The 27,079-nt window shown below is 41.3% G+C and overlaps 1 protein-coding gene across 3 annotated transcripts in view; it reads left to right on the plus strand.

Moving 5' to 3' along the window:
* Positions 1–118: 118 nt before the first annotated feature.
* nrbf2b (nuclear receptor binding factor 2b) overlaps positions 119–27,079 on the plus strand; it is a 27,158-nt gene continuing 197 nt past the window's right edge. Inside the window, exons 1-4 of one of the 3 annotated variants that reach the window (XM_030400726.1) lie at positions 119–314; positions 20,526–20,610; positions 21,017–21,115; positions 23,699–27,079. The exon at positions 23,699–27,079 is cut by the window's right edge and continues 197 nt beyond it. In XM_030400726.1, the coding sequence (XP_030256586.1) occupies positions 21,092–21,115; positions 23,699–24,412 (738 nt within the window). In that variant the 5' untranslated portion in view covers positions 119–314; positions 20,526–20,610; positions 21,017–21,091 and the 3' untranslated portion in view covers positions 24,413–27,079. Of the gene's footprint in view, positions 315–20,525; positions 20,654–21,016; positions 21,116–23,698 lie in introns of those variants that run through there. The other 2 variants (XM_030400724.1, XM_030400725.1) reach the window with 2 other exon arrangements.

The raw sequence follows: 27,079 nt of genomic DNA on the forward strand, positions 1-27,079 counted from the left end.
TTGTGGTACATGGACCGCAAACAAATTCAACACTATTATTTTAAGGCTTTTAATTTTAGGACGAGCCTTGACAACATCCACTAACTTGACGTCGCAAAACCTCCGACAGTTAGCTGCTCCTACGTCACAACGTGATGACGCAGCGCGGCTGTGGAGGGGACTGAGCTTTACTCACACAATTTACTTGAAATTATTTTTTCAACATTTTTTATCACAGTGCGAATGACAGTCCGAGAGGGACGCATACACCTTTCATGTAGTGTAAGCCTTCGAAGAATCAACTCATGGAGGTGGTGGACAGCCCGCTCAATCTCGTAAGTTGGACTGTTGGTGTTGCAATAACAGGCTAACGTTGCTGTAGCTAGGAGGCTGCAGAGGTAAGCTATATTAGCTAGCTCCCACAGTAAGTTAGCAGCTAACCGCCCTGTTTGCGATATACGTGTTGTTGTCCGGTAGCTTGGACAGGCTATATATGATAGCTTTTGGATTTGTCTTCGACAGAGAGCAAGATGTTTGATGTTGATTTATAATACTGTCAGTGTTGTTGTGGCTGTGTCATGTTAAGAGTTAACGAAGTGTTAACAGCGAGAGGTGAACGTGTTACTAGTTAACTTGTTTACGAGGCCGTTTGATAATAATTAGCTGTTAGCAGCTCATTTTGAAATGCCTCAACACACTAAGTTACACTGTCTGCAAACACAGGGTACCAAACCCAACTTCGGGGTATTATTAAGTTTTTAGTCACCAAAATTACTCGTTTGTGTTAATGAAGGACAGTGGCAGTGGATTTTAACTGATGACAAGATACCTTATTTGATATGCCGTAATTTTAACTGACATGACAATTAAGGAAGGCAATAATAAAGGGTAGGTATTGATAAGGTATGACATGCAACAAAGATCCATATATTATAAATTTCTGAGATTTTGAATTTGGGGTTTTCATAAGCTGTAAGCCATAATCATCAAAATTATAACAAATAAAGGCTTGACGTATCTCACTTTGCATGTAATGAGTCTATATAATATATCAGTTTCACCTTTCAAGTTGAATTACTGAAATTAATTAACTTTTGCATGATATTATAATTTTTCGAGTGTCACCTGTATGGTATGTCTGTCAACCATTTAGGCACCAAGAGACCAAAAATATGTGTATATCTTTTCTCCAGATGGTTGGTAGAGTCTTTGAGCAGACATTTTACAAAAACAAAAGAACAAAACAAAAAGACTGAAGAAGCCTCTTTGATGAGAGGCAAAATAACTCCCAAGGAACCAAAACAAGTCGAGTTGTCTACGATACAGCACTTAGAGTTACCATGTCCTGGATGACTGAAAAACCTTAATCAACAAAACACAAAGAACTTGAGGATCAAACTTACTCTTTACACTGGCTGCACTGGTGTGCTAACCCTATGATTTACAGTTGGGGTCAAAAGGGAGGTTATAGAATGTTATGTGAATCAAATGTTCTTTGTATCATGGCCTCTTAACTTCTTCTGAGTGATTCAGATTGATACCAGCTGATGACACTTCTGGGTCCATTTTAATAGGACTTGTTTGATACAGCCATCAGCCACAAACACTACAATGGGAAAGTCTAAAGAGCTCAGCATTGCTCTGAGAGAGCACATTATTGATTTGAACAAGACAGGAAAGTCGCTTGGTCAGTTGTTTCAAAGCAGTCACAGGTCCCAAGAACAAGTGTACAAACAACTATACATATACATTTCATGGCAGAGTTTTGTCACTAGCACGATCAGAAAACACAGACTATCAACTGCTGGTGAGGGAAGAATCTGGTCAGGATGGTCAAGAGTAAACCAAAAACCACCAAAACAAGTCTGCATTGAATTAAAAGCTGCTGGAAGACAAGTGTCAGTGTCCATATTCAGGTGTGTTTTACATCAACACGAGGCTGCTGTGTTGAAAGAAGCCCTTGATCCAGACACTTAAAGCTCCACTTAAGTTTGCTGCTGATCACATGGACAAAGAAAAAAAAACCTTCTTTAGGGAAACTCAATGAGCAGCAATATGTTTGGAGAGAGAAGCTGAGGCTATTAATCCAAAGCACACCACACTTTCAAGTCAAGCATGGTGCTGTGGGGCTGTTCTGCTGCAAGTGGATCTGCTGCTCTACAGAAAGTAAATTAAATAATGAAGAAGGAGGATTATCTCCAAATTCATGAGGAACAATCACCATCAGTAGATTGAGTCTTGGGTGCAGTTGGGAGATCCAACAGGACAATGACCCAAACACACATCAGAAGTGGTAAAGGAATGGATCAGTCAGGCTAGAACTGAGGTTTTGAACGGCCTTCCCAAAGTCCAGACATGAACCCCATCAGAACATGTGGACTGTTCTGAAAAAACAAGTCTATTCCAGGAAGCCAACAAATTTAGTTGACCTTCACCGATTCTGTCAAGAGGAGTGGTTAAACATTCATCCAGAGGACGACCAGAAGCTTGTGGATGGAAATCAAAAGCAACTGACTAATGTGAAAATGGGCGAAAGACTTTTAACCAAACATTAGAATCAAAGTTTGTATATTTATGATTCAGCAGATGTGATCACATTTTCAAAAGACCTTTAATACATTCATTACTGAACCAAACTTCATGGATGTTTTTTGTGACAAAGTCATGTAGGGCTGCAGCTATCGAATATTTTTAGAATCAAGTATTCTATCGATTATCCCATCGATTAATTGAGTAATCTAATAAAAAATAATTTTGCATTATTAAACAACAATACCAAATAATGCATAACCAAAATGACAGGCCTGTTAAATAGACTATTGGCTTTTATTCCTGAAAAAAACATACAGATATTTATTCCAACTATTCCTAACCAGTGTTACTTTTTTTTCAGTAACGGGTAATCTAACTAATTACTATTTCCATCGTTACAACGCCGTTACCGATTATTAAATGTGGCGCGTTACAAACTGAAGCTGCTCATTGAAGCTGTTGTCATCCTACTCGGTTCTCAGCCACAGAAGCTGCAAAGCTGTTATATCTTATTTTTTTTAGCTTGGCGAAGGCGGGGCAGGACAACCGCATAAGTGATGGTGATTGGCTCTCTAAGGTAGAGTGAGAAGTCGTAAGCCAATCAGAGGCAGTGTTCAGTTTACACACAAACCACACACACACACAGCAGCCTCGCACACACTAACTAGCAGAGGTCAGCTGCAGCAATGGCGAGTCCGGAGGGGAAGTTAACGTTTTCAAAGTGGAAGTACAGACACTACTTTAATCTCTTTTGTCTACGTCCGTTTGTAAGCAACTCTAATCTAATGAATCACCTCTCAACAGCACATGCTTCTACAAAACTAGTGGCCAAAAACACCGTTGTTGACACTGTTGATGATGACAGCAGGCCAGGTGTGGCTAACGTGAGCTCCGCTAACAAAGAAGGACACGGAGCTGTCCGAGCAGCTACAGCTGGATTTTTCCGCTCCAGCTTCACAAAAACTTGACACAGACTGAACTGAATGCAAAGATGGGCAGGTATGTTGTTGAGAACATGCTCCTGTTATCAACAGCTGACTCAGACTCCTTCAGAGCACTCTCTGGCAAAAATATCGGGGAGAACAGGAGCCGGTCCGCCATGCAGAAAGACATTTTCTAAATACATAGATGCCGAGTATGCTAAAATGAATGCCGAGCTCAAAAGGGGAAATAATTAAAAGTAACGCAATAGTTACTTTTCATGGTAACTAGTTACTTTTATAGAGGAGTAATTCCGTTATTAACTTTGTTACTTTTTGGAAGAAGTAACTAGTAACTATTAGGGGTGGTTAATCGGCCCAATTTCCCGATTTGATTCGATTCCGATTATTGAAGTCTCGATTCGATTACAAATCGATTTTCGATTATTAACGATTATCGATTCGATTTTCGATTATTAACGATTATCGATTCGATTTTCAATTATTAACGATTATTGATCTTCCATTTAACATCAGTCAGTTGCTGAAATATTTTACTTATCTTTTGAGTAACACCTCACAGCACCTTCAATATTGTATAGTGTAACTGTAATATCAAAATTATTATTTTTTGATTTGTTTTAAATGTAGTGTTTCACTGTTAAAAGAAAGCTGCCAAGCTCAGCAGCCGGACTCATGTTAGAAGCATTGTTGGTGACGAGAACCAGGGCGTGTTTCTCTGTTCCCCACTCGTCTGCCATTGCTTTGAGAAACTCACACATATTTGCGCTTGTGTGGCTATCATCCATAGCTTTCGTCTGAAGTACGTAGGACATTAGCTTCCATTAACTGCTGACATATTGAGCTGTAACGGTCACATATGAGACTGTAGCTCTGGATGTCCAGGCATCGCAGGTTATTGCTACCCTGTGAGCAGAATTGAGGGACACTTGCATGGAAAGGTTTGTCTCCTTGTAAAGATTTGGAATCGATTTAAGTGTGAAAAAGCTCCGGGATGGAATAACATATCTTGGCTCCAGACTGTGGACCATGTAGCGGAAGCCAGTAAGAGGAGGACTCCAGTTTGTATTACTATTTAAAAAAAAAATATATATATTCTTTTTAAATCGATTTTTGGAAATTTAATAATCGAATCATAATCGTCAATATTATAATCGCGATTAATCAATAATTGATTTTTTTCACCACCCCTAGTAACTATAACTAATTACTTTTTTAAAGTAACGTGCCCAACACTGTTCCTAACACCCAGAGTAAAGGTGTGTGCTTGTTTATGTGTGCACCCGTGCGTGAAAGAGAGTGAAAGACAAGGTGTGTGTGTGTGTGTGTGTGTTGTGTATTGGGAGTCAGGTGGACAAGGAGGGAGGGAAAGGTGTAAAAGGCGCATGCGGGTGGAATAGGCGGTTTGAGGGGAAAGTTTAAAATCCTCCAACTTTATGTAATGAGCTATGACGCGTCTAGGTGGAAAAGGTGGAAAAGCCATGCGATAACCAATGGGGATGTCTCGTTCTGCTGTCTTTGCTTTCTTCTTGCGTCTCAGGGAGTGATGTCACATGTGCGACAAGTCACATTTTCAGCGTGAGGACAACTCACTCACGTGTTAGACAATGCAGCGACACAAACAACATGGAGGGAGGAGTGAGATGTGCGTTTTGTAGCTGGAAATACAGTCATTATTTTGAGTTATTAAAAAAATACAAAACACAAATGCTTGATCAAGGGCCTGGCCCGAGGATAGTGGAGGGAAATATTGACCCGACCCGTCAGGCTAGGCTCGGGCAGACTCTCTTGAAAGAATCTAAACTCTAATAGGGATCAATTAAATACGAGCGATGCGTGGAGGAAGGTCGCTTTAGTCGTTGATTTGCCTGGTGAACTTTTAATTGTGTAATACGTTTGTAAGAAAGGAGAGAAATTATTACATACTAGCGTTGCAACGTAGCATGCTAGCATGGTATTTAATGACTTTATCAAGTAACTTTCCGTGATCAATGATGCCGGTAAATGGATGGGATGTGCGGTGGTGTTTAACGCGAGTGGCCCTTTAAATTTAGAAGCAAGGACGAACAGGGTGACAAAAGCGACTTAAGCGACTTAGGTGGAGTGGACAAAGCGGACAAGGCGGATTTTCCTCTTTGTGCGCTTTCGGTCTGAACGCACAGTTAGTCTACTGGAAATTTCTTGGACCCAGAAATGTTGGCAATTTGCGTAATTAGCATATTGAGCGAATTAAGGGGAGACACCACAGGTGAAGAAGAGGGACAATTTTTTTACTAATATATATCATCATGAAACTTCCCCAGTTGATTAATTACATTAAGACAATTATTTTTTATATTATGAGTTTTCTGAAATTGTATGTTTAAATATGCAAATGATGCATTATCTAATTAAATATGCACTAATTTGCATACATTTCCCGAACATAAATCTAAACATTGGATAAAGCCAGGTTAAAAATTCTTGTTTCATTTTGTTGACATATTATAGCCAAAGGTTTTTACAGAGGGAATTTATAATATCACTCCATAAATCAGAAAATACTGTCAACAGCCATAAAAAAACTATTTTCGCCCTGTTTTTAGGAATAAAATGTTATATAAATCAGGCTATGAAATATATATGAACAAACCCCTATATTAAAACCTTCAGAATATAGACAGGAGTTAGGGCTGGGCGATCTGGCTGAAAAATGTATCACGATACAAGTGTTTCATATCAGTCGATATCTACGGAAGCCGAGAACGGCAATGGATTTGTCTTTTTTTCATGCTCTGTTATCTCGTGATAACGACTTATTATCTCAATTTATTAAACAGCTCTTCTTAATGCTGTAGAATGCTCCATTCACTTGAATGGGCCTTCCCAACGTTCGGCGGACGGGGACCGGTTCATCCTGTCGGGACTTATTTTCCCGATAGTGACCGCCGTTCTATACATTATCCCTTACATAACAAAGGTTGTTTTCTCGTGATAACGAATGTATTATTTCGTTAACTCGATATAACAAAGATTGTTCGTGATAACGTTATAATTAAGTGTGTGTGTGTGTGTGAGAATGAGTCAGTCAGTTAGTGTAACGACTGTAAATGACCTTTAATGTGATAATTGTTTATAAGAACATCTTGTTTTCATTAAGTTTACTGATATTCTTTGAAGCTAGGTTATTATTTCATTGATTATATTAGATGCTTAATGCAAGACTTTTATTTTAAAAGCGTCTTGCTGTGACCCCGAGAACCAGTTCTTTTGGCGGCTCGGTCCATGGTTTTAGACAGAGGCCAGCAATTGGGGGTCTGTTTTTGTCCGCCGATTTTCCGTCTCGGAGGGTACACTTATATCCGCCTCGCCTACTATCTAAAAACGAGGCGGCAGTGTGCCGGCCTCTGCGTGAGGTGGGCGTAGGTGTCAATGACCTGCAGTGTTGTGCGACCCACAGCCGGGGAGTTTTAAAACCAAGAAACAGCTGATCACAGTAGTCAGTCCATCATTTCATCCACGGACATTAAGATGAGCAACTGGACAGCCGCTGAGATCCAGGAGATGCCAGCGTCTCCTCGATCTCTGTAGCTCTTTGGTTGGGTTAGCTTGTTGTGTCGGCAAGCTAGGAACGGTCACTACTTTCAAATTAAAAGCCCACCGCTAAGAACCCACTTCTAAACTCCAATCGGGTGCAATGTAAAGCTCTTATTTTGAAGACAAATTCGTTGTCACGGTTTACAGCCTAACTCCGAGCTTCACGTCACGTCACATGTTTACGCCTAGCTCAGAGGCGGCTTTTGGAAAAGGAGTAATATTACGCCTCCGTTTTAGAAAGACAGGCCGGCACATTGCCGTCCTTACCTTGGAGCAAATGTGCCGCCTTTTCTATCTAAAAAGGGCTTTTGCTACACTGAATGATGTTTCCTGCAAAGATTTTATATACTACACTATCGTTTTGTTTTCTCGGGATCACAAATTAATTATATCGTTATCTCGGGAAAACAAAGTTTCATTATCACGAGATCTCAAGAAAATTATCCCGTTATCTCGGGAAAACGGAAGAAATAAAATATATGAATGCATGGCCGTTCTCGCTTCCGTAGATATCGATAATTTCTTTTTCCCTTTTTTTTACCTATTTGAAATAAGAAAAATAAGACATGAGCCACAATAGTGTAGAAGTTGACATTGCTGCTTGACAATATGTTAACCTCTTGAGCATTAAAGAACTTTTTTACCATTATTTTCTTTATAACATATATATCTTTTATGGAAACATCATCTGTTTCAGAAGTCAGTGAGCGACATGACATGGAAGCTATTGAGAAAAAATCATATTTTTGCATATTAATATTCATATAAAGTAGAGGAAGCACTAAAGTACAATAAAAACAGTGTGTCTCATTTGTCCAGTTTACTAATACAATCTGCTGGTGGTTTGGTGTCACTGGGCCACATGACATGAAAGATATTGAAAAAAATTCCAATTATTTTGTATTAATATAAGTTAAGTAATTTAATGACGGTCCCTAAATCAGTTTCCAGCGATTCAGCGGGAGGCTCTGGTAGGTGAGCTAACTGTCCTCCTGCTGCTCACACTGGGTGAACCTTAGTAAAGTCGCGGCTGTACCCGAGTGAATATCCGCCAAATATCCAACTTAAAACTAACTTTACCCCGGTTCGACGAGTCGCCTATTGCAGCCCTTGAGTAGGATGACGAGGATTTCAGTCACTCAACTTTAACGGTGACTTGTAGAAACTAGAAACATTTGCATTTCCTGAGAAAATACAGTGTTAATGCTAAAGACTGAAGTGATTTCGGACATCTGCTGAATGTACTGCCGAAAATGCATAAAACTACAGTAATGGTCAACAATTTGCAGAAAAAGCTTAACTTTTCAAAAGCTGAAAAGGCAGAAAAGCTGAACGTTTATAGGCTGAAAGAGCTTAAAAATGTGACAAAAGGCTGAAAAGCTGTAGAGTGAAAGGACTAGAAGAGCTTGAAAGGGTGAAAAAAGGCTGAAAAGGTTAAAAGTTAAAGGCTGAAAGAGATTGAAATACCTGAACAGTTTCCCTAGCTGGTCATAAAGCTGAATGTATGGAAAAAGCTGAAAATGCAGAAGGATGACTATGTGAAAGAGCTGCAAAAGCTGAAAATTAAGAGGGTAGAAAGAGCTTAAAAAGGTGAACAGTTTCTCTGGCTGCAAATATGCTGGAGCAGTCGCAGAGCCAAAGTTGAAAATGTCCCCATAAGAATGGGGCAGAAGGATGAATGAAAAGGCAGAAGGATGAATATTTTAAAAAGCTAAAAAGTAAGAGGGCCGACAGAGCTTGAAAACGTGAACAGTTTCTGAAGAGTTTCTGCAGGTAAACATAAAGCTGACTGTATGAAGAAGCTGAAACAGCAGAAAGATGAATATTTTGAAAAACTGAAAAGGGAGTAAAGCTGTAAAGTAAGAGGGCTGAAAGAGCTTAAAAAGGTGAAAAAAGGCTGAAAGGGGGCTGAAAGATTTAAAAAAGTTGAACATTTTGATTGCTGAACATGAAGTTGAATGTTTGAAGGAGTTGAAAAGGCAGAAAGATGAATTATTTCTGTAGAGTGAAAAGTGAGGGCACCAGAGCGAGAGACACAACAGGTACATTCTGCTCTACTCCAGAAATTTACGGTTCAAAATTAACATAATGGCTTATGGGGGAGTTGCTGGAGTGCTTGTCGCTCTGGGGCTTCAAAATTTTCAGATGTAAGTGTAAGTCCTACATCTGAAAATAAATAATACATTAACTGAAAGCCAACAAGATTTCCTACATTTCTAAGTATATAGTAGACAATATATGCCTATATTGTCTATGTCAAGTAAAAGATTTGGGATCAAAATCAAGCTGAAGAGAATTTCTTCTCCCTATTTTCCAGCTGCTCACCACTCTGGGGTGCAGCAGTTGATGATGTCACGCACTGTAGCTGACACAATACACACCCATTATAAAATCAGAAGACGGCCTAAAAAATTCTTCAAACTAAGACTGTGATTATTTCAAAACTGTACAAGATTTTAAAAATCTGAAACCAGGTCCAATAGTTCAAAATCTTGTGACTCGTTTAAAGTTGGAATGGTGTCTCTAGCTCAAGGCATGAGGGACAAGAAGAGGTTGAAAGTCGATGAGTTTTGAAGAGGATTTGAAGATTTTCCCATTTACTTCAATGTTAATTTTTTTGGGGAAAAAGCTGAATTTCTGAAAAAGTTGAAAGGTTAAAAAGGTGCAAAGCACAAGACTGAAAGAGCTTAAAAAGCTGAACATTTTAATAGTTGAACGGTTTCTATAGCTGAAAGTATGTTGAAGTTGTAGCAGAATGAAATATAAAAAATTCCCCATAAGGATGAATGGGAAAAATGTTGCATTAAAAGCTTAATATTAGTGTAAAAGATAGAAATGAGAAAAATACACGCAATCATGTCCTTAAAAAGCTGAACATTTTGATATTTGAATGGTTTTAATAGCTCAAGATTTGTATGAGGAGAAGAGTGCTGAAAAACGTACGGAAGCAGGAATAATAAAAAGCATTCACGCTAATTAAACAAATAGTAGTGATGACAATAATAATCGATTTCAAGATAACTTGGGGTGTAATGATTTCACTGTGTGCAACTTAAATTCGCCAATCGCCCGTGTTATTAAACCTACAGAAATCACGTCTTTTTTTGCGGCGGCGCTGAAAATCCAGTAGAATGTAAGGGAAACACTGTCCGAAATATTGCCAAACTGATGACGTGACCTTTCCTCTTATATCCATAATTTCCTCTCGCGCTGTCGCACTCATTTACTCCTTTCACTCCAAGCCGTTCTTTTTGTTAAAGCAGTTATGAGGCACGATGGCGAAACATGAACGTGCTACTGTGCATGTCACTCAATAGGTTGTTGCTAGGTTACCAAAGAGCGAGTGAGTTTGTTCATGCCACCAACCTTGCTTAGCTGGGCCGGGACAGCCCTGCGGTCCTGGATCGGGGTTTTCTTTCTGTTTTTTTCTAACGGAGTTCCGTGAAATTATCGAACGTTCTATCGAACGTATTTTCTATTGATATTGATCACGTGTCTATCGCGATATCATTATTGTTCTATCGGGGGGGGGGGGGGGGGGTTATTTGGGGCTATCCTTGTTATTGTCTAAATTTTTAGGGTAATAAATATTAAACTAATGAAAATGGTGTTTCTTCTCATTCATTATTAGTAATATCAAAGGGAACTTTTACTTATTTCATTAAAATTCAGACCAAATAGGAAAAGCACTCATGTAAATAACAATATCCCTAACTTATTGTGAGTAGTGTATATTCTGAAGGTTTTAATAGAGGGCTTTGTTCATATATCATTCATGGCCTGATTTATATAACATTTTATTCCTAAAACAGGGCGAAAATTGTTTTTTTTATGGCTGTTGACAGTATTTTCAGATTTTTGCAGTGATAAAAAGAGATATCCAAAATAGAGCTGTCCCAAACGATTATTTTTCAAACGATTAATCTAGCGATTATTTTTTCGATTAGTTGACTAATCTCACGATTTTTAAAAAAAATATATTTTATTAAGTTTTGAGATCAAACACAAAACACAGAACAAAAATGACAGCAGTGGTGGTTGACGCGAGCAAGATACATATACCATACAGAGTGACATAATTGAAGGTAAGGGAGGAAACAAAAACAGACACAGGTGTTATAGCACTGTAAAAGGCCTTACACGTGCAATTCTTATAAAGTCCACAATTTGCATACCAGCTATGGCAATAAGATAGAAAAAAAAAAAACATGCCCAGGGAACAGCGTTATACAAGCGAGGGGAGTATGAAGGACGCCAGTCAACGTTACAGCACCCCCTGCAAACTAAATCTATTGTATCACCTGGTAAGCGGTCCAACAAGGGTGCCCATAGCTTCTCAAAATACATCACATTCCCCTTTAAAACAGAGCTCAGGCGCTCCATTGGTAGAACTTTTAATATTTCTCCATACCACTGATTAACAGTTGGAGGTCTGGGTTTAATCCCCTGAAAAAGAACACATCTCCTAGCTAGCAGAAGAAGCTCATATAAGAGTTTTCGCTTGGGGCTTGATAGAGAGAGTCCCTCTTCTGAGAGACCCAACAGGAACAAACCAGGATTCATTTGTATGCTCTTAACTTTCCCCCAAAATTTTAATATTAAAGGGCAGCACCAGATACAGTGTATATAAGACCCAACTTCCTGCTTGCAATTAACACAAAGGGGAGAGATGTCAGGATATAAAGTATTGAGAGATTGGGGTGTACGTTGTATTCTATGAAGGATCCTGTATTGACTCTCTGTTAGCCTTTTGCACAGAAAGGTTTTGCCTACTGATTTCACTGCACTGGACCATGCTTCCTCTCCAAACTCAGTTACCAAGTCCTTGTTCCAAAGACCTTTAGTTTTGTCGATATTACATGGAATAAGGGAATGGTGTTTTCCATAGAAGTAGGAAATAATTTTCCTATTTTGGAGGCACTGTAATAAAATTGAGTCGATATCTGAGGCTATGGCTTGGCTTCAGGGAGATCTTGACTAATAATGAAGTGTCTAACCTAGGGTTGCCAACTCCCTGAAAAATAAATAAGGGACCCCCTCCTGACGGCTTGGTAACTTTACAAATAATTTGACTCGAATGTGAATTTAGTTTGATGCATGTTTTTGAGTGATACGAATACATAGAAAAACATATTATTCAATTTATTTTTTTGTGCAAAATAAAGATATTTTTAACAGAAATCTGTCCTGCTTAACTTAGCATAATAAAATAAATATTTATTTATTTAACAGAACTGTCCCGCTTAACTGAAAACAGTATGAAATAACAGAAAACAATAGAAAGTTGTTACTTTCTTACTGATTTATAGTTCATGTGTAGTATATCAAATGCCTGTGCAGTACAAATTATGCACATCACATTTATCTATGGACTGTTTGAACTGACATGTGTGAGGTTGTATATATATATGTATATAGTATAGTGTGTATTCTTTATCTATTATTCATCTATGTATTACTTTTATGTGTTATTTATCTATTTTATGTATTCATCTATTAATTGTATGTGTTTATTACACTAAACATTTTTTTGGCCACAAAACACTGACATTTATTGGACTTAAAGTCCGTGTAAACCAAAATCAGCCATTTTCTTCTAAACACATTAAACGGGTCATAAATGTGTTTACTTAAAACATGTAATAGCCATTCGGCCATGTAGAATTTAATTTTGGAGCTAGGCTCACAAACAGTTTTTCAACATTTCTGTGTTCAGGATTTAATGGGCGGGTCAGAAATCATGCAAATTTGCAGGCTGATTTGCATAAACCCCGCCCTGCTGCGGAAGTGCTATAAATACGTTCAGCGTCAGCTTCAGCGGTTCTCCCACTCACTCTCCAGTCTCGGATAGCATTGCTTACAATAGTTTGCAGCTAGCTAACCAGTCAACCAGTCAGCTAACCAGTCATGTCTCCTCCACATCGCTCTGCATCTTTCCTGGATGCCACAGTGTGCAGGGTGATGGCGCTGTTAGCTTATTTAAGTTTCCTTCGGATGACAACGTATGGAAACGGGGGAGTCCGTTGACGCTGGTCAACTCCGTCCCCGGCTTGCATCCTCTCCTCCGCCGACGAGGAGATGTGGCCGCTGCTGACCGCCGCTGACACTCTCCATCCCGCTGACGGCGGGTCCCACCTGCATAATGTGGCCACCACCGCAGCCGACCCACACCGTCCCGCTGACGGCGGGTCCCACCAGCTTGATGTGGCCGCGCCGCAGCCGGCCCTTCCGTCCCGCTGTCGGCGGGTCCCACCGGCATGATGTGGCCGCGCCGCCGCTGACCCTCTCAGTCCCGCTGACGGCGGGTCCCACCGGCGGTATGTGGCGGTAGTATCAGGGTCGCATTATTGGTGAGCCGTCCCAGTGTGAACGGCTAATCCGGAGGCGCGGAGCGAGGGCGTGTCGGTCTGACAGTCTGATAACTGCACAGGTCCTTCACTCAACTAAATACAGAGAAATGTCCCACAAAGCAACGTTACATGACCGAACAAAAGTAATGTAGTAACTATAACTGTCTTTACCAACTTATATGAGGAAAACAAATACCACAGCTGTATGTGGAGAAGCGTCTGTCCTCCTGTCCGTCCCCTCCCTGTCCTCACGACTCTTCCTCACATTTCTGCTCACAAAACAGCGTCTGTCACGCTTGTCACAAGAGTGTTTAACTCACCGAGTGTTTGACGAAAATAAATCACCGCGACCGCCAGCCCTCCTGACCGAGACTACAGGAAACTGTCCCCCAGAAACTGCCTCCGTCCTCGCGAGTGACAGAGTCAGACATCGTCCTGTTTACTGATGGTGATTATGTATAATTATGTAATTTAGCGCGAAAAACTTCACGTCACTTTCCAGGATGTTTAGTGGGTCAGGATCTCAATCACTACACGTTATAACAGCATCTATATGATTATAAACTGTCCGCTGGTTTAGATAGACAAGGGGAACACCTGGGGAACACCTGGGGAGACACCGACGTCATTAACATGACGTGTAGCCCCCGCCACATGGGCGTGGTTCCAGCGCCTCTAACTGACACGCCCCCAGCGTTTCACAGCAGAAAGAAGTGCTTGTTTTTCCATGATTTTGAGACCTAATTTTATATACTTAACAATTTTTTTTAATCTTTCAAATTTGGCTCAGTGGTCAATGATACATGTTTCTTTGGTGTGACAAACTCATAACACAATTTTTTTGCCGCTTTACACGGACACAAACATTCTTATTTTTTCTACATACCATATCTGCCTCTGGTGTTGCCTGGTGGACAACAAACCAGTCAAGGGTCCACCTGGTTGTCCCTCACGTGTAGACCACTAGATGCATGCTGTTTCACGTCAAACAGTTCACCATGGGCTACAGAAAAAGTGCGCCAGCAGACATTATCTACACTTTTTCCGGCCACGTACCGTACCGAAGGCGTACCGTCTGTAGTGTCCTGTGAACCTGTGTCGTTGTGAGCCATGCTGGATTGTTTTGCCAGTTGCCTCAGTCTCTTGTCTTCCGGTATCTTCTTGCAAGCGACAGTATCTCGACCAATGAGAAGAGCCGGATTCTGCATTGTTATTCTCGTGTGTGAGTGTGCTGTCGGCTCATTGGTCACAGAGCAAGAGAGGGCTGGCAGTAAGATTACCGTAAATTTTCATATAAAACGCTGTCATTCATTGATTCCATTGACATTTTAAAGACCATTTTGATTCTCAAGGAAATACGGGACAAAGTGCGTCCCTTTTAAGCTCAATACGGGACGCTTAACTTTGTTTCTAAATACGGGACGATTCCGTTTTTCAAGGGACGGTTGGCAACCCTAGTCTAACCTGAAGATAGCCATAGAAATGTTGGGACAGTACACCAAATTTGGCTCTGATCTGTTCAAAGGATAACAGTTTATCATCTTCAAATAGGTCGCCAACAACTCTAATACCATGATCGTACCAGCACTGAAATATGTTTGTACCCAGACCTGGTGGAAAAGCCCTATCCTGTATAATGGGGTGAAGGGCTGGAGTGGGACCTTTTGACTTTGGAAAACCTCACAATCCTCTCCCATGTTCTGATTGTGTTCAACATAATTGGGCTGTTCTTGACCTCGATTGGGAGCAATGATGACTTATTAGAAACAAGGCTAAGTGGAGACAAGGAAGGACAGTGCCAGGCATCAATTTGAGGTTCATGTCTAGAATCTAGAAAATGTCTAAGCCATTTGCATGTGACATGCCCAGTTATACAACATAAAGTTAGGCATTGAAAGACCACCCCTCCCTCTGGGTAGTTGCAGTACTTTGAGACTGAGACGTGCCTTTTTCTCATGCCAGATAAATTTAGAGATAGTTTTATCTATATCTGAAAACACTGACTTATTTATCCTCAAAGGAAGCATTTGCATTGGGTAGAGAATTCTTGGGAGAACGTTCATTTTGATTAAACTTATTCTGCCCGTCCAAGAGGTCAAACCACCTGAGCAGATCACTTTTAATCGTGGATAAAATGGGGGAGAAATTAAGCTTATACAGGTTATTTAAATTTGCAGAGACTTTGACACCCAAGTATGTAAACCCAGAATCGGACCATTTAAAGGGAAAGTTGGGAAAAGCACTTTTTTCCCCAAAGTCGCCCAGAGGTAAAGCTTCGGACTTATCAAAATTGATTTTGTAACCTGAGAAATTTCCCAAGATGGATGGCCTCTGAAGCGCAGCCATTGACTAACACCCTCGCCATGGGGGCGCTGTAAAGCAGCATTGCCCATTTAATAAATTCAGGCCCCAAGCCAAACCTCTGAAGAACCTCAACAGGTATTTGAATTCCACCCTGTCAAAAGCTTTGGCTGCATCTAGGATTACACATAAAATTCTCTCTTGACTGAAGTTTGCACATTGAATCACATTAAGAAGACGCCGAACATTTGAGCGTGAAAGCCTGTTCTTGATGAAACCCGTTTGATCAGGTTTAATTAGAGCAGGAAGGTAAACCTCCAGCTTCCGGGCAAGAAGTTTTGATAGCACTTTACAATCAACCCCAATCAGACTTATCGGCCTATAAGATGCGCAGCAATCTGAGGGTTTACCTTTCTTCAGAATAAGTGAAATATTGGCCAAGTTAAGAGTTGGGTGCAAGGTGCCACGCTCAAAAGATTCAGTGTACATACTGGTGAGTGGCTCTTTTATCACCTTGGCCATTTTCTTAAAAAATTCTGGGCAAAACCCATTAGGGCCCAGAGCTTTTCCACTTGGTAAAGATTTAATTGTTTCATGAACCTCCTCTATAGTAATTGGACGGCACAGAAGTTCCCTACGCTCAGCTGATAGTGTCGGGAGATCTAGGTGATCTAAAAATTTGGCCTGATCCCCAGTGCTATCAGGGCTTTCTGGAGAGTACAAATTTTGATAAAAGCATTTCATGATATTAACCATATGTTTATTTTTATAATGTGTAGCTCCTTTTTCATCTTTTAATGATGGGATCACATTAGAGTCAGCCCTGCCCTTTGCCAGACGAGCCAACAGTCTCCCTGGCTTATTTGCAGACTCGAATAGTCTGCTTAGCGTAGAAAATTGCGGTTTCTGCTTTTTGTGTAAGGAGGTTATCTTTTGGCTGAGGTGTACGAAATAATAACTCCCCTTATATAGGCCTTTGCAGACTCCCATAGTGTTGATGCTGAGATGTCAGGTGTATCATTAGTAGAAAAAAAGAACGTTAGTTGTTCCTCCAATAGAGTTAAAAAAGTGGGATTACTCAGCAAGGAGGGGTTGAGCCGCCAGTGACGTGTAGCCGGATCATAGTAGGGAGGTGTAAATTCCAGGCATACAAGTGAATGATCGGAGAGTGTCATGGCTTTAATATTACATGTTTTAATCCTAGCCAATGCATGCCTTGAGGTGAGAAAATAGTCAATCCTTGAGAATGAATTATGTGGGCGGGAAAAGAAGGTGAAATCCTTAGCATTTGGATTCAATATTCTCCAGGTGTCAAACTGTTTCAAATCATTGCATAGTGTTCTTGTGGCTATTGCCATTTTAGACGGGCGAATGAACTTTACAGGGTTCTGGTCCGGTTCTGGCTCCAAGCAGGCATTCAAATCTCCACCCAAGATTATGAGAGGTGATGTAATAGAAGATAAAACAGCTATCAGTTTAGAATAGAAGGAGGCCTCAAATGTGTTGGGAGAATAAATACACCCCAGAATAAGCTTTTCCCTGTATAGAAAACCTGAAATTATTACATATCTTCCTTCTGAATCCTTATAGCATTTTTCTAAAGTGAAAGGCAGCCTTTTATGTAAAAGGATCACCGCCCCCCCTACTTTTGGAGTTAAAAGAGGAGAAAAAGACTTGACCCACCCAGTCTCTTCTCAATTTTACATGTTCGAGATCACTTAGGTGGGTCTCTTGTAAAAAAAGCTATATGGGCTCCTCCTTTTTTAAGAGATGAGAGAATTTTACGCCTCTTAACTACATTATTAATTCCCTTCACATTCCATGTTGTCAGTTTAGTGACACTCATCTTAACTGTGATATAGATTCCATGTACAGAAATAAATGTGTCCACAAAGGTCTGTTGCACTTAAACACTGAAACAAAACAGCACCAGATACTGCTGTCATATGTGAAAAAGCTGTTCCCGAACAACGACTGAACATGAACAAAGATGATCACAATCGACACCAAAAGAAAAACAAACACAAATGTAACCATAAGGTCTCACACTTAGACAACTAAGAGATACCCAAAGGGTATTAAGAGGTGACATGACGCTAAAGGAGGCCATCACTATGGAGAGGGCAAGGAAAAAGGAGGAGGAACACAATATTCTCCCAAAAGGAACCCCCGCCCCGGCCCCAAGAAAAATAAATTCAGGTAACAGCTAGGCAATCCAACCTGGCAAGCAGTTTGCCATTTTTTCCCCCCCTTTTCTATTTTTCCTTATTTATTTATTTTTTTCCCCTTCGTCCTCCTTAAATATATAAAGAACTCAGTAGTCCCTGGATTGCAGTCAAACGAAAAGCCATGTTTAGGGCCATGCAAAATTAAAATAATCCTTTCGTTCAGTATGAAATGTTCAGGGATGTAAAAGAACACCTGGGGGCACAGCATACTGATAATTAACAAAAGACACAGCAAGGAAGGAGAGCATTAACTGAACAGTAGTAAAAACAGACTTCATTGATTTTGATCAGGAGGAGGCAACCATCCCAATAATAGAAATAATAACAAAACTGTGGACCCTTCAGAATGGCTGGGCTTATTGGAAATTAACCAAAAGCTGAATTAACTTTGAACATAGTCATGTCAGAAGAGGTCTGTACAACTGATACTCCCAGCAGCATGAGTCTGCAAGAATATGTAAAGCCGGCAAGACCGAGCCGTTTCACGTATTGTGTTTATTTATGTCCCACCGGCAAACAAGGTCAGTCGAGTGTGGCCACAAATTGTCGGGCCTCTTCTGCTTTGATAAAGCTGCTCTCCGTTCCGTTAAGCTGCACCACGAGCCTCGCTGAAAACCGCATCGTGAATCTGATCTCCTTGTCTATGAGTTTACGGACCACATCGTTGTAAGAGCGGCGCTTCAGCCGAGCGCGTTAGACAGGTCCTGGTGGATGAAAATGCGTGACCCCTCGTGTTCCAGGTTCGTCGCCTTCCTTACAGCTGCTAGGATCCGAGGTTTATCCCGGGGGTTATGGAGTTTGACGATCACCGGTCTCGGGCGGTCACTCCTCAGCCCGGCGGTCCGGTGAGCTCGGTCCAACTTTATGCGCCCTTTGGCAGCGCGCAAGCCAAGCGTCTTTGGCAGCCAGGACTCGAAAAACTCAAGAGGATGTTCACCTTCCGTGCCTTCCTTCAAATTTAAAATCCGTAAGTTGTCTCGTCTGCTACGGTTTTCCGCGTCGTCTATCTGGTCAGCCATGGTCGCCTGTTTGTTCTCCACCTGGGCAAGGCGAAGCTCAAGGGCGGCCACCTGGTCGTCCACGGCGGAGATCCGTCGTTCTGCCTCAGTTATGTGTTTCGACTGACATTCCAGGCTGCTGGCAATTCTGTCCAAGGTGTCAGTTAATTTCGCTAACTTCAGCTCCATCATTTCGCTTATATTTTGAGTAACTTCCCGTGGGAGCTCGGACATGTCCGTAGCGCTAGCTTCCAACATGCTAGCACTAGTTGGAGATGGAGGCGCCATGTTGGGCAGATCGGTGATTTTCGACTGGATAGTTTGCCTCAGTTTGGCCGGTCTTTCTCTCTGAGATTTTCCGCCCGGTTTACTTGCCATGTTAGAGTGCCGAAGATGTGGATTTTAGCAGGTAAAAGGCACTTTTAAGCTAAAAGCGTAAGGACCGGAGCGGGAGCTCAGCGACAACACAGCCTTCAGCTCGCCATCGTCACGTGACCCCATAGATGACATTTTAATAATAAAAGTTCATAGGAAACCATATTTCTGGGTTAAGTATGGTTCATATAGGGGTTTCCAGTAGACTATCTTGCACTTGAACACGAATTAGTTTCCACATCTTAACATGATATCTAGTCATACCGACATCAGGCTACAAGCTGTACAAATACCATACGCTCTAATTAGCGATGGAAGGCCACGTTTAATTAGCATCAATGTTTACGTTGGCTTGTGTCGGCGACGCTTGGTGAGCTGGTGTTAACAGCTGGATGCTTTCGGTTCAGATGTTGAATCATTGTCGACGTGCTGTTGTGGTATGCCAGTTCTGCTTTGCAGTAGACACGTCGCACTTTATCTTCTTTTTTAAGTGGGAAATGATCTCAAACTTCGGACATTCTTTGACTTTTACGTATGGCTTCTTGGCTCTCTGCCATCGCACTAACTCAATTCTGAACGCAGTGCTGTGTGTCTACAATAACAGTCCATGTGGAAAAATGATCCCTGAGCTAAGCAGGCCACATAACGCGGGTGATAGGAATTAAACGAAGCCTTGTGGCAGAGATTTTTCGACTATTTTTGTAATGGAATTATTTCAGTCACTCGAGTTATCATTGCAGCTCTAAAGTCATGTGTTCCTCTCATTCATCACAGAAACATGAGAGCTGTAGAAATCATTGGACTGAAGACTGACATGATGAACATGTTCTTTATGAGTGGATGGAAACTTTTGACTACAGCTGGAGGTGCATTGGCATGTAATTCATATGCAGCCAATAGTAGCCAGTATTTAATTTAAATCAAGGCCCACGCAACAAGACACAGCGATTACCTCAGTTGTTTAATAAAAAGATAAAAAATGCTGATTATGTGATTACATAATCAGCCTTTTTTATCTTTACACTCTATACACTGATACACAAGAAGCAGGGTTTTGAAAAATATGCATCCTTAAAATGCACTTTTGAAATTTCAGTCATAGTGACCTTAAACTCTGTTGTTGTATGAACAGCAGACAAAAATATAGTGTATGATATTCATTTTTTCAAAATTATCTGTATAATAATAGACTAGACAAGAGTCTTAATTTTGTGTGTTTCCTCCTTATTTTCTGCTTTTCTGCAGGCCCATCAGCAATGCAGGAACGCGGACCGTCTGCTAGCGGCTGGAAAGTATGAAGAGGCCATCTCTTGCCATGGAAAAGCAGCCGGTGAGTTCTGTGACACACACGATGGACAAGATTTTATACAGAGGTATTCTTCTTGCTTACATACTTACTCATCATGAATGATTGCACTATATAATGTAATTATGTATATACGTCTACTCTATTTCTTCCCTTTTTAAGTTTATTTTAATATTTTTTTATTTTTGGTTTTTGTTGTTGTAATATTCTGTCGCTGCTGAGACAAACAAATGTCCCCGTCTGCGGGAAGGATTTCTGATTCTGACTCATGAGGTTAAAGTCACATCAGCCCAGCTGACTAAAATAAATAATATGGTTCCTAGAGAATTAATGTAAATTGCTGTAGCATTCATTCATTCATTCATTCATTCAATATTTATTGAGAGCCTTTATGGTTCACTGTTGTTAAAAATGCAGCCTCTATTTGCAGTGATAAAGACAAAGTTGTTGGCCTCCTCCACGTTGCTCAATTGCCTGTCTCTCTCCAGATCTTTTGACCGATGCAATGAAGACAGCGGTGTGTGAGCAGGTGAGACACTTCAGTGTTGGCGTTTGTGTGTGTGTTCAGTAGCCCCATTCACACTGCTGTATGGATGCGAGGATCCTGCGCCAGTTCTCCGCCTCTGTGTGAACGTCTCAGAGAGTGTACAACGAATCTTAATATCCTCATCTTTAGCTGACACAAACTCAAAATAATGACTGTATTCCCAGCTAAGAAAACGCGCATCTCTCTCCTCCCTCCTTGTTGTTTGCGTTTGTGTCGCTGCGTGGTTACACATGAGTTGTCCTCGTGCTGGAAAACGTGACTTGTTGCATACGTGACATCACTCCCCGAGACGCAAGAAGAAAGCAAAAATATATATTCTTACTAAGGAAAATTAGAAAAATTATAGTAATGCACAGTGACTTGAATAAGTAACTTTAATCTGATTACTGGTTTGGAAATGTTAACATGTTTACTCATTACTGAAAAAAGACTGATTAGAGTAATGCGTTACTAAATACTAAGTTACTGAGTAACGTGTTACTGGCATCACTGCTGATAACGTTACATGACCAAACAAAAGTAACGTAGTAACTAACTGTCTTTGGCAACTTGTATGAGAAAAAAATACAGCAGATATACCTGGAGAAGTGTCTGTCCTTCCGACTTTTCGTCACATTTCTGCCCGAAACAAGCGTCTGTCATCGGCAAAAAACTTTAACTCACCAAGTGTTTGTGTTGAAAATAAATCATGGTGACAGTCTGCCCTCCCGACCGAGACTGCAGCAAACTTTTCCCAAGAAAACAGCCTCCCTCCCCACGAGTGAGTCAGACAGCGTCCAGTTTACTGATGTGATTATGTAATTTAGAGCAAAAAAAGGAAGTCCATCACTTTCCAGGATGTTTGGTGGGTCAGGATCTCTGTCACTACACATTATAACAGCATCCATATGATTATAAACTGACCGCAGTTTAGATTGACAGGAGGACACCGGGGAAACACCTTGAAAACACACAGACGTCATCATCATGACGTGTACTGTCACGCCTCTTTAGGAGCCACAGCGGCAGCTTTCTGTGTGAATTACACAGCGGTTCGTCTTTAAGGCGGAAATGCTTGGCTCTGTGTGAATGACCAACGGTTGAGAATTGGCGAGCCACCGCTGCTGCGATAATGTGGCTTTTCTGTGTGAAAGGGGCTAGTGAGTTCCATGAACTGGTGCAACTTCTCTGTTACCCACCATCCGTGCATCCTTGTATCTTGACTGACATTAAAGCCCTAACACAGCCTTCAGTCAGGTCATATGATTCCAAAGCAGCATTGTGGCTCTAACAGTATGGACGCCTGAATAATTGGAATGCAATATAACCCCTGCTGAAGTCACAGAGAGTTATCTATCGTTTACAGGGCCCTCAGTAAAGGCTCTGTCCAAAACCTTTGGAGCAGATGTGTAGCATGGACTCATAGTTTTTCTGGCTCTGTTTATAAAAAAGTACTCTACTAAAGTACAGTTCTAAGGCACTGGTACCTTACTTGAGTACATGGGTGTCTCTGTGCTTCATCCATTCCGCTTGCTTATTGCCAAAATGTATGTGACTCCATATCAAGTTTTGACTGCTACCTTGCACCAAGACACAGTGACACACAGATTGACACATAACACACACACACACACACACACACATACACACGATTGCGCCACAAACATCAACTAGTCATTGAAGTGTTGATGCCGAGCAGCTGAGTTAAGGTCGGTCAGACACGGTCATAAAGCCTTTAATAAAGAGAGTAGCTAGAGGTAGGAAATACCTAGTACCTAACAACTAGGTAGGAAGAAGGTAAACTTGACAGGAAAGAGGACACAAAGATAGCATGAGACTGAAACAGAGGGAGAGAGAAATAGATGAAATGAAGAGGTGAAGAAGTAACATAGTCAAGTAAATAAAAAAGGGGTCAATGGTATCAAGGCAGGGAGGAGCTCTAGCATTAAGCTTTTATTTTGTAACTGTCACCATTATGTTAGATGATACAGTTGAACAATGTATTATGGTGTGAAGATATGGAATTTATGATATAGAAAACAGATAAAGTCATAGTTGGTGATAAATTGCAAGTCTTTCGAAGCTCTGAGATCCCACATTGATTTGAAAAGATGTTATTTGCACTCTTGTTGTCGTACACCCACTTCAGGTGAGGTGCACGCTAACACATTTAGCTTTGCAGCTACAGTGAATATTTTGGCTTCAAAGAAGGGTGTAAAGAAAGACTGAATGTTTTGGTTAATTCGTCTTTTTAAAGACTGTATTAAGTTTAAAAGAATATAACATAGCTGTGGAAAACAGTCACTATTACTTATTCATGTCGTTTGCTGCTGACATTGATTGACTGCTGAAGGTAGGGCTGGTACATGGAACAGGGGCTGCTGGGGGATCAGAGGTTGCTGTCTCATTCATTAAGTATACAGCAATTTCCCAAATGCTACATACAGTCAGCTTGCATTTTAGCTTGTTTAGAACAATTCACTATTAGCTTAAAGGGCGGACTCTGGCTTTTTCAAAGAAACCAGCGGTGTATTAGAGACTGGTGTATTGAGAGTGCCATTGCTGTTGTTGATACTGTGTCCTCAGGCTCGTCTGTCCATGGAGCTGCAGAGAGACAGTCACATCAAACATCAGCGACTGATCCAAGAACGCTGGAAGAGAGAGGCTCGTCGTGAGGCCACAAAGGTTCGACCTGGCCAGGTGCAGCCTTCCAGCGGCCCAGCCCTTCTTACCCAGACCCAGTCCACAGGGCAGTCCCAGCCCCATGGCTCCACAGGCCTCTCAGCTGCAGAGTGTGGAGGAATCAGGGAGAGAGAGTACGACACCTTGCTCTACCAGCTTCAGACACGGCAAAACGGAGGCTGCCAGCCTTTGAGTCCACCATGCCCTGGATCTAAGACAACCAAAGATGACAAAACTCGCCTGGAAGAACAACAGACCACCATCGAGGACCTGCGGCGCCTGGTTGACCAGCTGATGAATGACAACCAGCGGCTGGCGGCCGTCAACAAGCGGCTACAATCAGAAAATGCCCGTCTGCGCTCCGAGGCAGCTGAAGCAGCAGACTTTGTCGAACATTCCGAGCTCTGGGTACTCCCGCAAGCAGGTGGTGTTATGGGAACTGGGGGTGGGCAGGAGAGGAAAAGCACAGGGAAGGGGAAGGAGATTGCAATTCCTCAACTGCCACCACTGGAGATGCCAGCTCAGGAAGATCTGTGTCTGGATGACCTGCCTCCTTTGGAGCTGCCAGAGGACATCCAGAATGAACTACAGGAGCTGCTGGACAGAGACAAACTGTGATAAGAGACATGTCTCTCTCTCTCTCTCTCTCTCTCTCTCTCTCTCTCTCTCTCTCTCTCTCTCTCTCTCTCTCTCTCTCTCTCTCTCTCTCTCTCTCTCTCTCTCTCTCTCTCTCTCTCTCTCTCTCTCTCTCTCTCTCTCATCCACACACACACACAACCAATATGACTTCTGAGTTTGGATGCCAAAATCAGTGACATCTAAAACCACAGACTCTCCTCAGACCTCTGCTCAAGTTCAAACTGGAGTCAATCTCACAGTTTTGAGCAGAGATCCAATCAGGCAGATTGTATGATAACATCTTTACCACTAATATAATCTAAGGCCTTGTCCACATGTATACAGATATTTTTATACATTGATTTTTTTCCTCCATGTTTTCCTTTGACAAGTATCTCTGTACACGTGAGAAGGCAAAAACAATTTGAAACACTTAAACAAGCAGTGGAATAACGAGCATGTGTATTAAACTGCTTCTGTTTAAATAAAGTGATCTCAAACTGTAGAAAACCTTTAAGTTAAGTTGTAAGTCGCTGTAATTACACGTAGCAGTGCTAATCTAACATGAACAAAACAGTAGTCTGCCATTATTGTTCTTTCACGTGTATGCTGATGACACAACAATCTGCATGTCTGAGAGGAGGTGAGGATGTTATCATACAGATTTTTGTGACAAAAACTCTCTATTACACTGACCTAAAATGCTGTGTGCCAAAATGCAGACAAAAATGATTGCTTAGCAAAATCTCTGTGTACATGAAGACAAAGCCTTGGTCAATGATAATGGAGTAGCTCACCCACAGATTATACCAGCGTTAACTTCAGTGAGGATGTATGCCAGTATGTCATGCAGTGAGTTCTGTATCAGCTTTCAGGAAACAACTGCAGTAGTAAGAAACATTGGCCTTTGACAAAATACTGTGTGTTTTAACTCAAGGTTTGTTTCAGTTATTAACATGATGTTTAACAGATTGTAGAAATGTTAGTGCAAGCTAGCATGTGATCGTAGAAGCTGCTGGAAATATCGTATTAAGGAGAAAGGTGTGTGTGTGAGAGAGAGAGAGAGACAGTCAGTGCGTTTACATGACACTCAAGAAAACCGAATTACTGCGTTAGTCTGACTATTATCAGATTTTTAAGATGCATGTATACACCTTAGTCTGACTAAGTCTCGCTCTTTGTACACCATCTCTCTTGAATGCCGAGGCAGCTGGTGACGTAAAGAGGTCAGCCGGAGGTGGCCCCGTTAACACTAGTTGAAATGGGCACAGCGCCACCTAGCGTACCGGGGTATGACATGCTTTCGGCAGTAATTCGATTTTCTCACCGGCATGTATACTCGGATAATTGCAGTTGTCTGGTTGAGCAGCATAGTCGAACTATGGCTGTAATCTGACTAAGCTGTGCATGTAAACGCATTGAGTGTGAGAGACCAGTACAAGTACGCTTCACTCAGTGCGTTTACATGACACTCAAGAAAACTGAATTACGCAGTTAGTCCGACTATGATCGGGCATTTAAGATGCATGTATACACCTTAGTCTGACTAAAATCGGACCGGATCAGATTTCTCATAGTCTGATTAAAACACCTAGATTATTCGATTGATAGTGGCATTACTCCTGCATGTATACGTTCCATCCGATCGGAACAGATTTCGCGTATTGCGCAGGCGCGAGATTTCTATCCCTTGGCTGTGAGCCGGAAGTAGAAGGACGGCAACGACGGTGGCGGCGGCGGCGTCTTTCCTCCAAAATAACAGCAAGCAAGAGCGCCACTGTGCATCTAGTTTGTCTAATTATCATGTACAACATATATGTAATGTACAAAGATGTAGCTTCGTCTCGCTCTTCGTACGCCATCTTTCTCGAATGCCGAGGCAGAGTTTGTTGTCGCTGGTGACGTAAAGAGGTCAGCTGGAGGTGGCTCTATTACCACTAGTTGAAATGGGTACAGTGCCACCTATTGCACCGGGGTAATCCGATTTTCTCACCAGCATGTATACTCAGACAATTGCAGTTGTCTGATTGAGTAGCATAGTCGAACTATGACTGTAATCCGACTAAGCTGTGCATGTAAACGCACTGAATGTAGGACAGTGATCCAGTGGCTACAGAGATTGATTAGTCGACCCTATTCATTAGATGATTATGTAGTTTAGTAAATCTAATAACAGAAGGGAATTGTTTTGTTATTATGAATGTCACAGTGATTTTCTATGACCTTTTTGGACTTCATGGAACAAAACCTGAATATTCACTTTTCACACTTCACTATTCAGAAGAAACAGCAGCAGTGTGGGCTGTTAAAACACACCCCTGCCTGACTACTGGACCTGCCTGTTTCTGTCAGAACATCTGTCTTTGTTTAAAATCCTCTGACATGATTAGTGTCTAGTTTTTAGTTCATGTTCTTCCATTAAGATAATCTTAGTGAAATAGTTCCGTTTCAGAATCTTAATGAGCTGCTCAAGTACATTTATGGTTATTTTCTATGTGTTGGTCCTTCATTAGAACATATTCCTCAGTCTCAGCTGTTTTGGAGAATGTTGAAATACAGCAGCACTAACACACTCACGTGATGTTAAACTGACATACAAACTCAACTCTTTCTTCTCACATGAAGGTGAGCAGATGAGCTCCTATTGTAGAATTTGTGGATGAACTG

The sequence above is a fragment of the Sparus aurata genome, chromosome 20 (genome assembly GCF_900880675.1).
Source record: "Sparus aurata chromosome 20, fSpaAur1.1, whole genome shotgun sequence".
In the NCBI taxonomy this organism is placed as follows: Eukaryota; Metazoa; Chordata; class Actinopteri; order Spariformes; family Sparidae; genus Sparus; species Sparus aurata.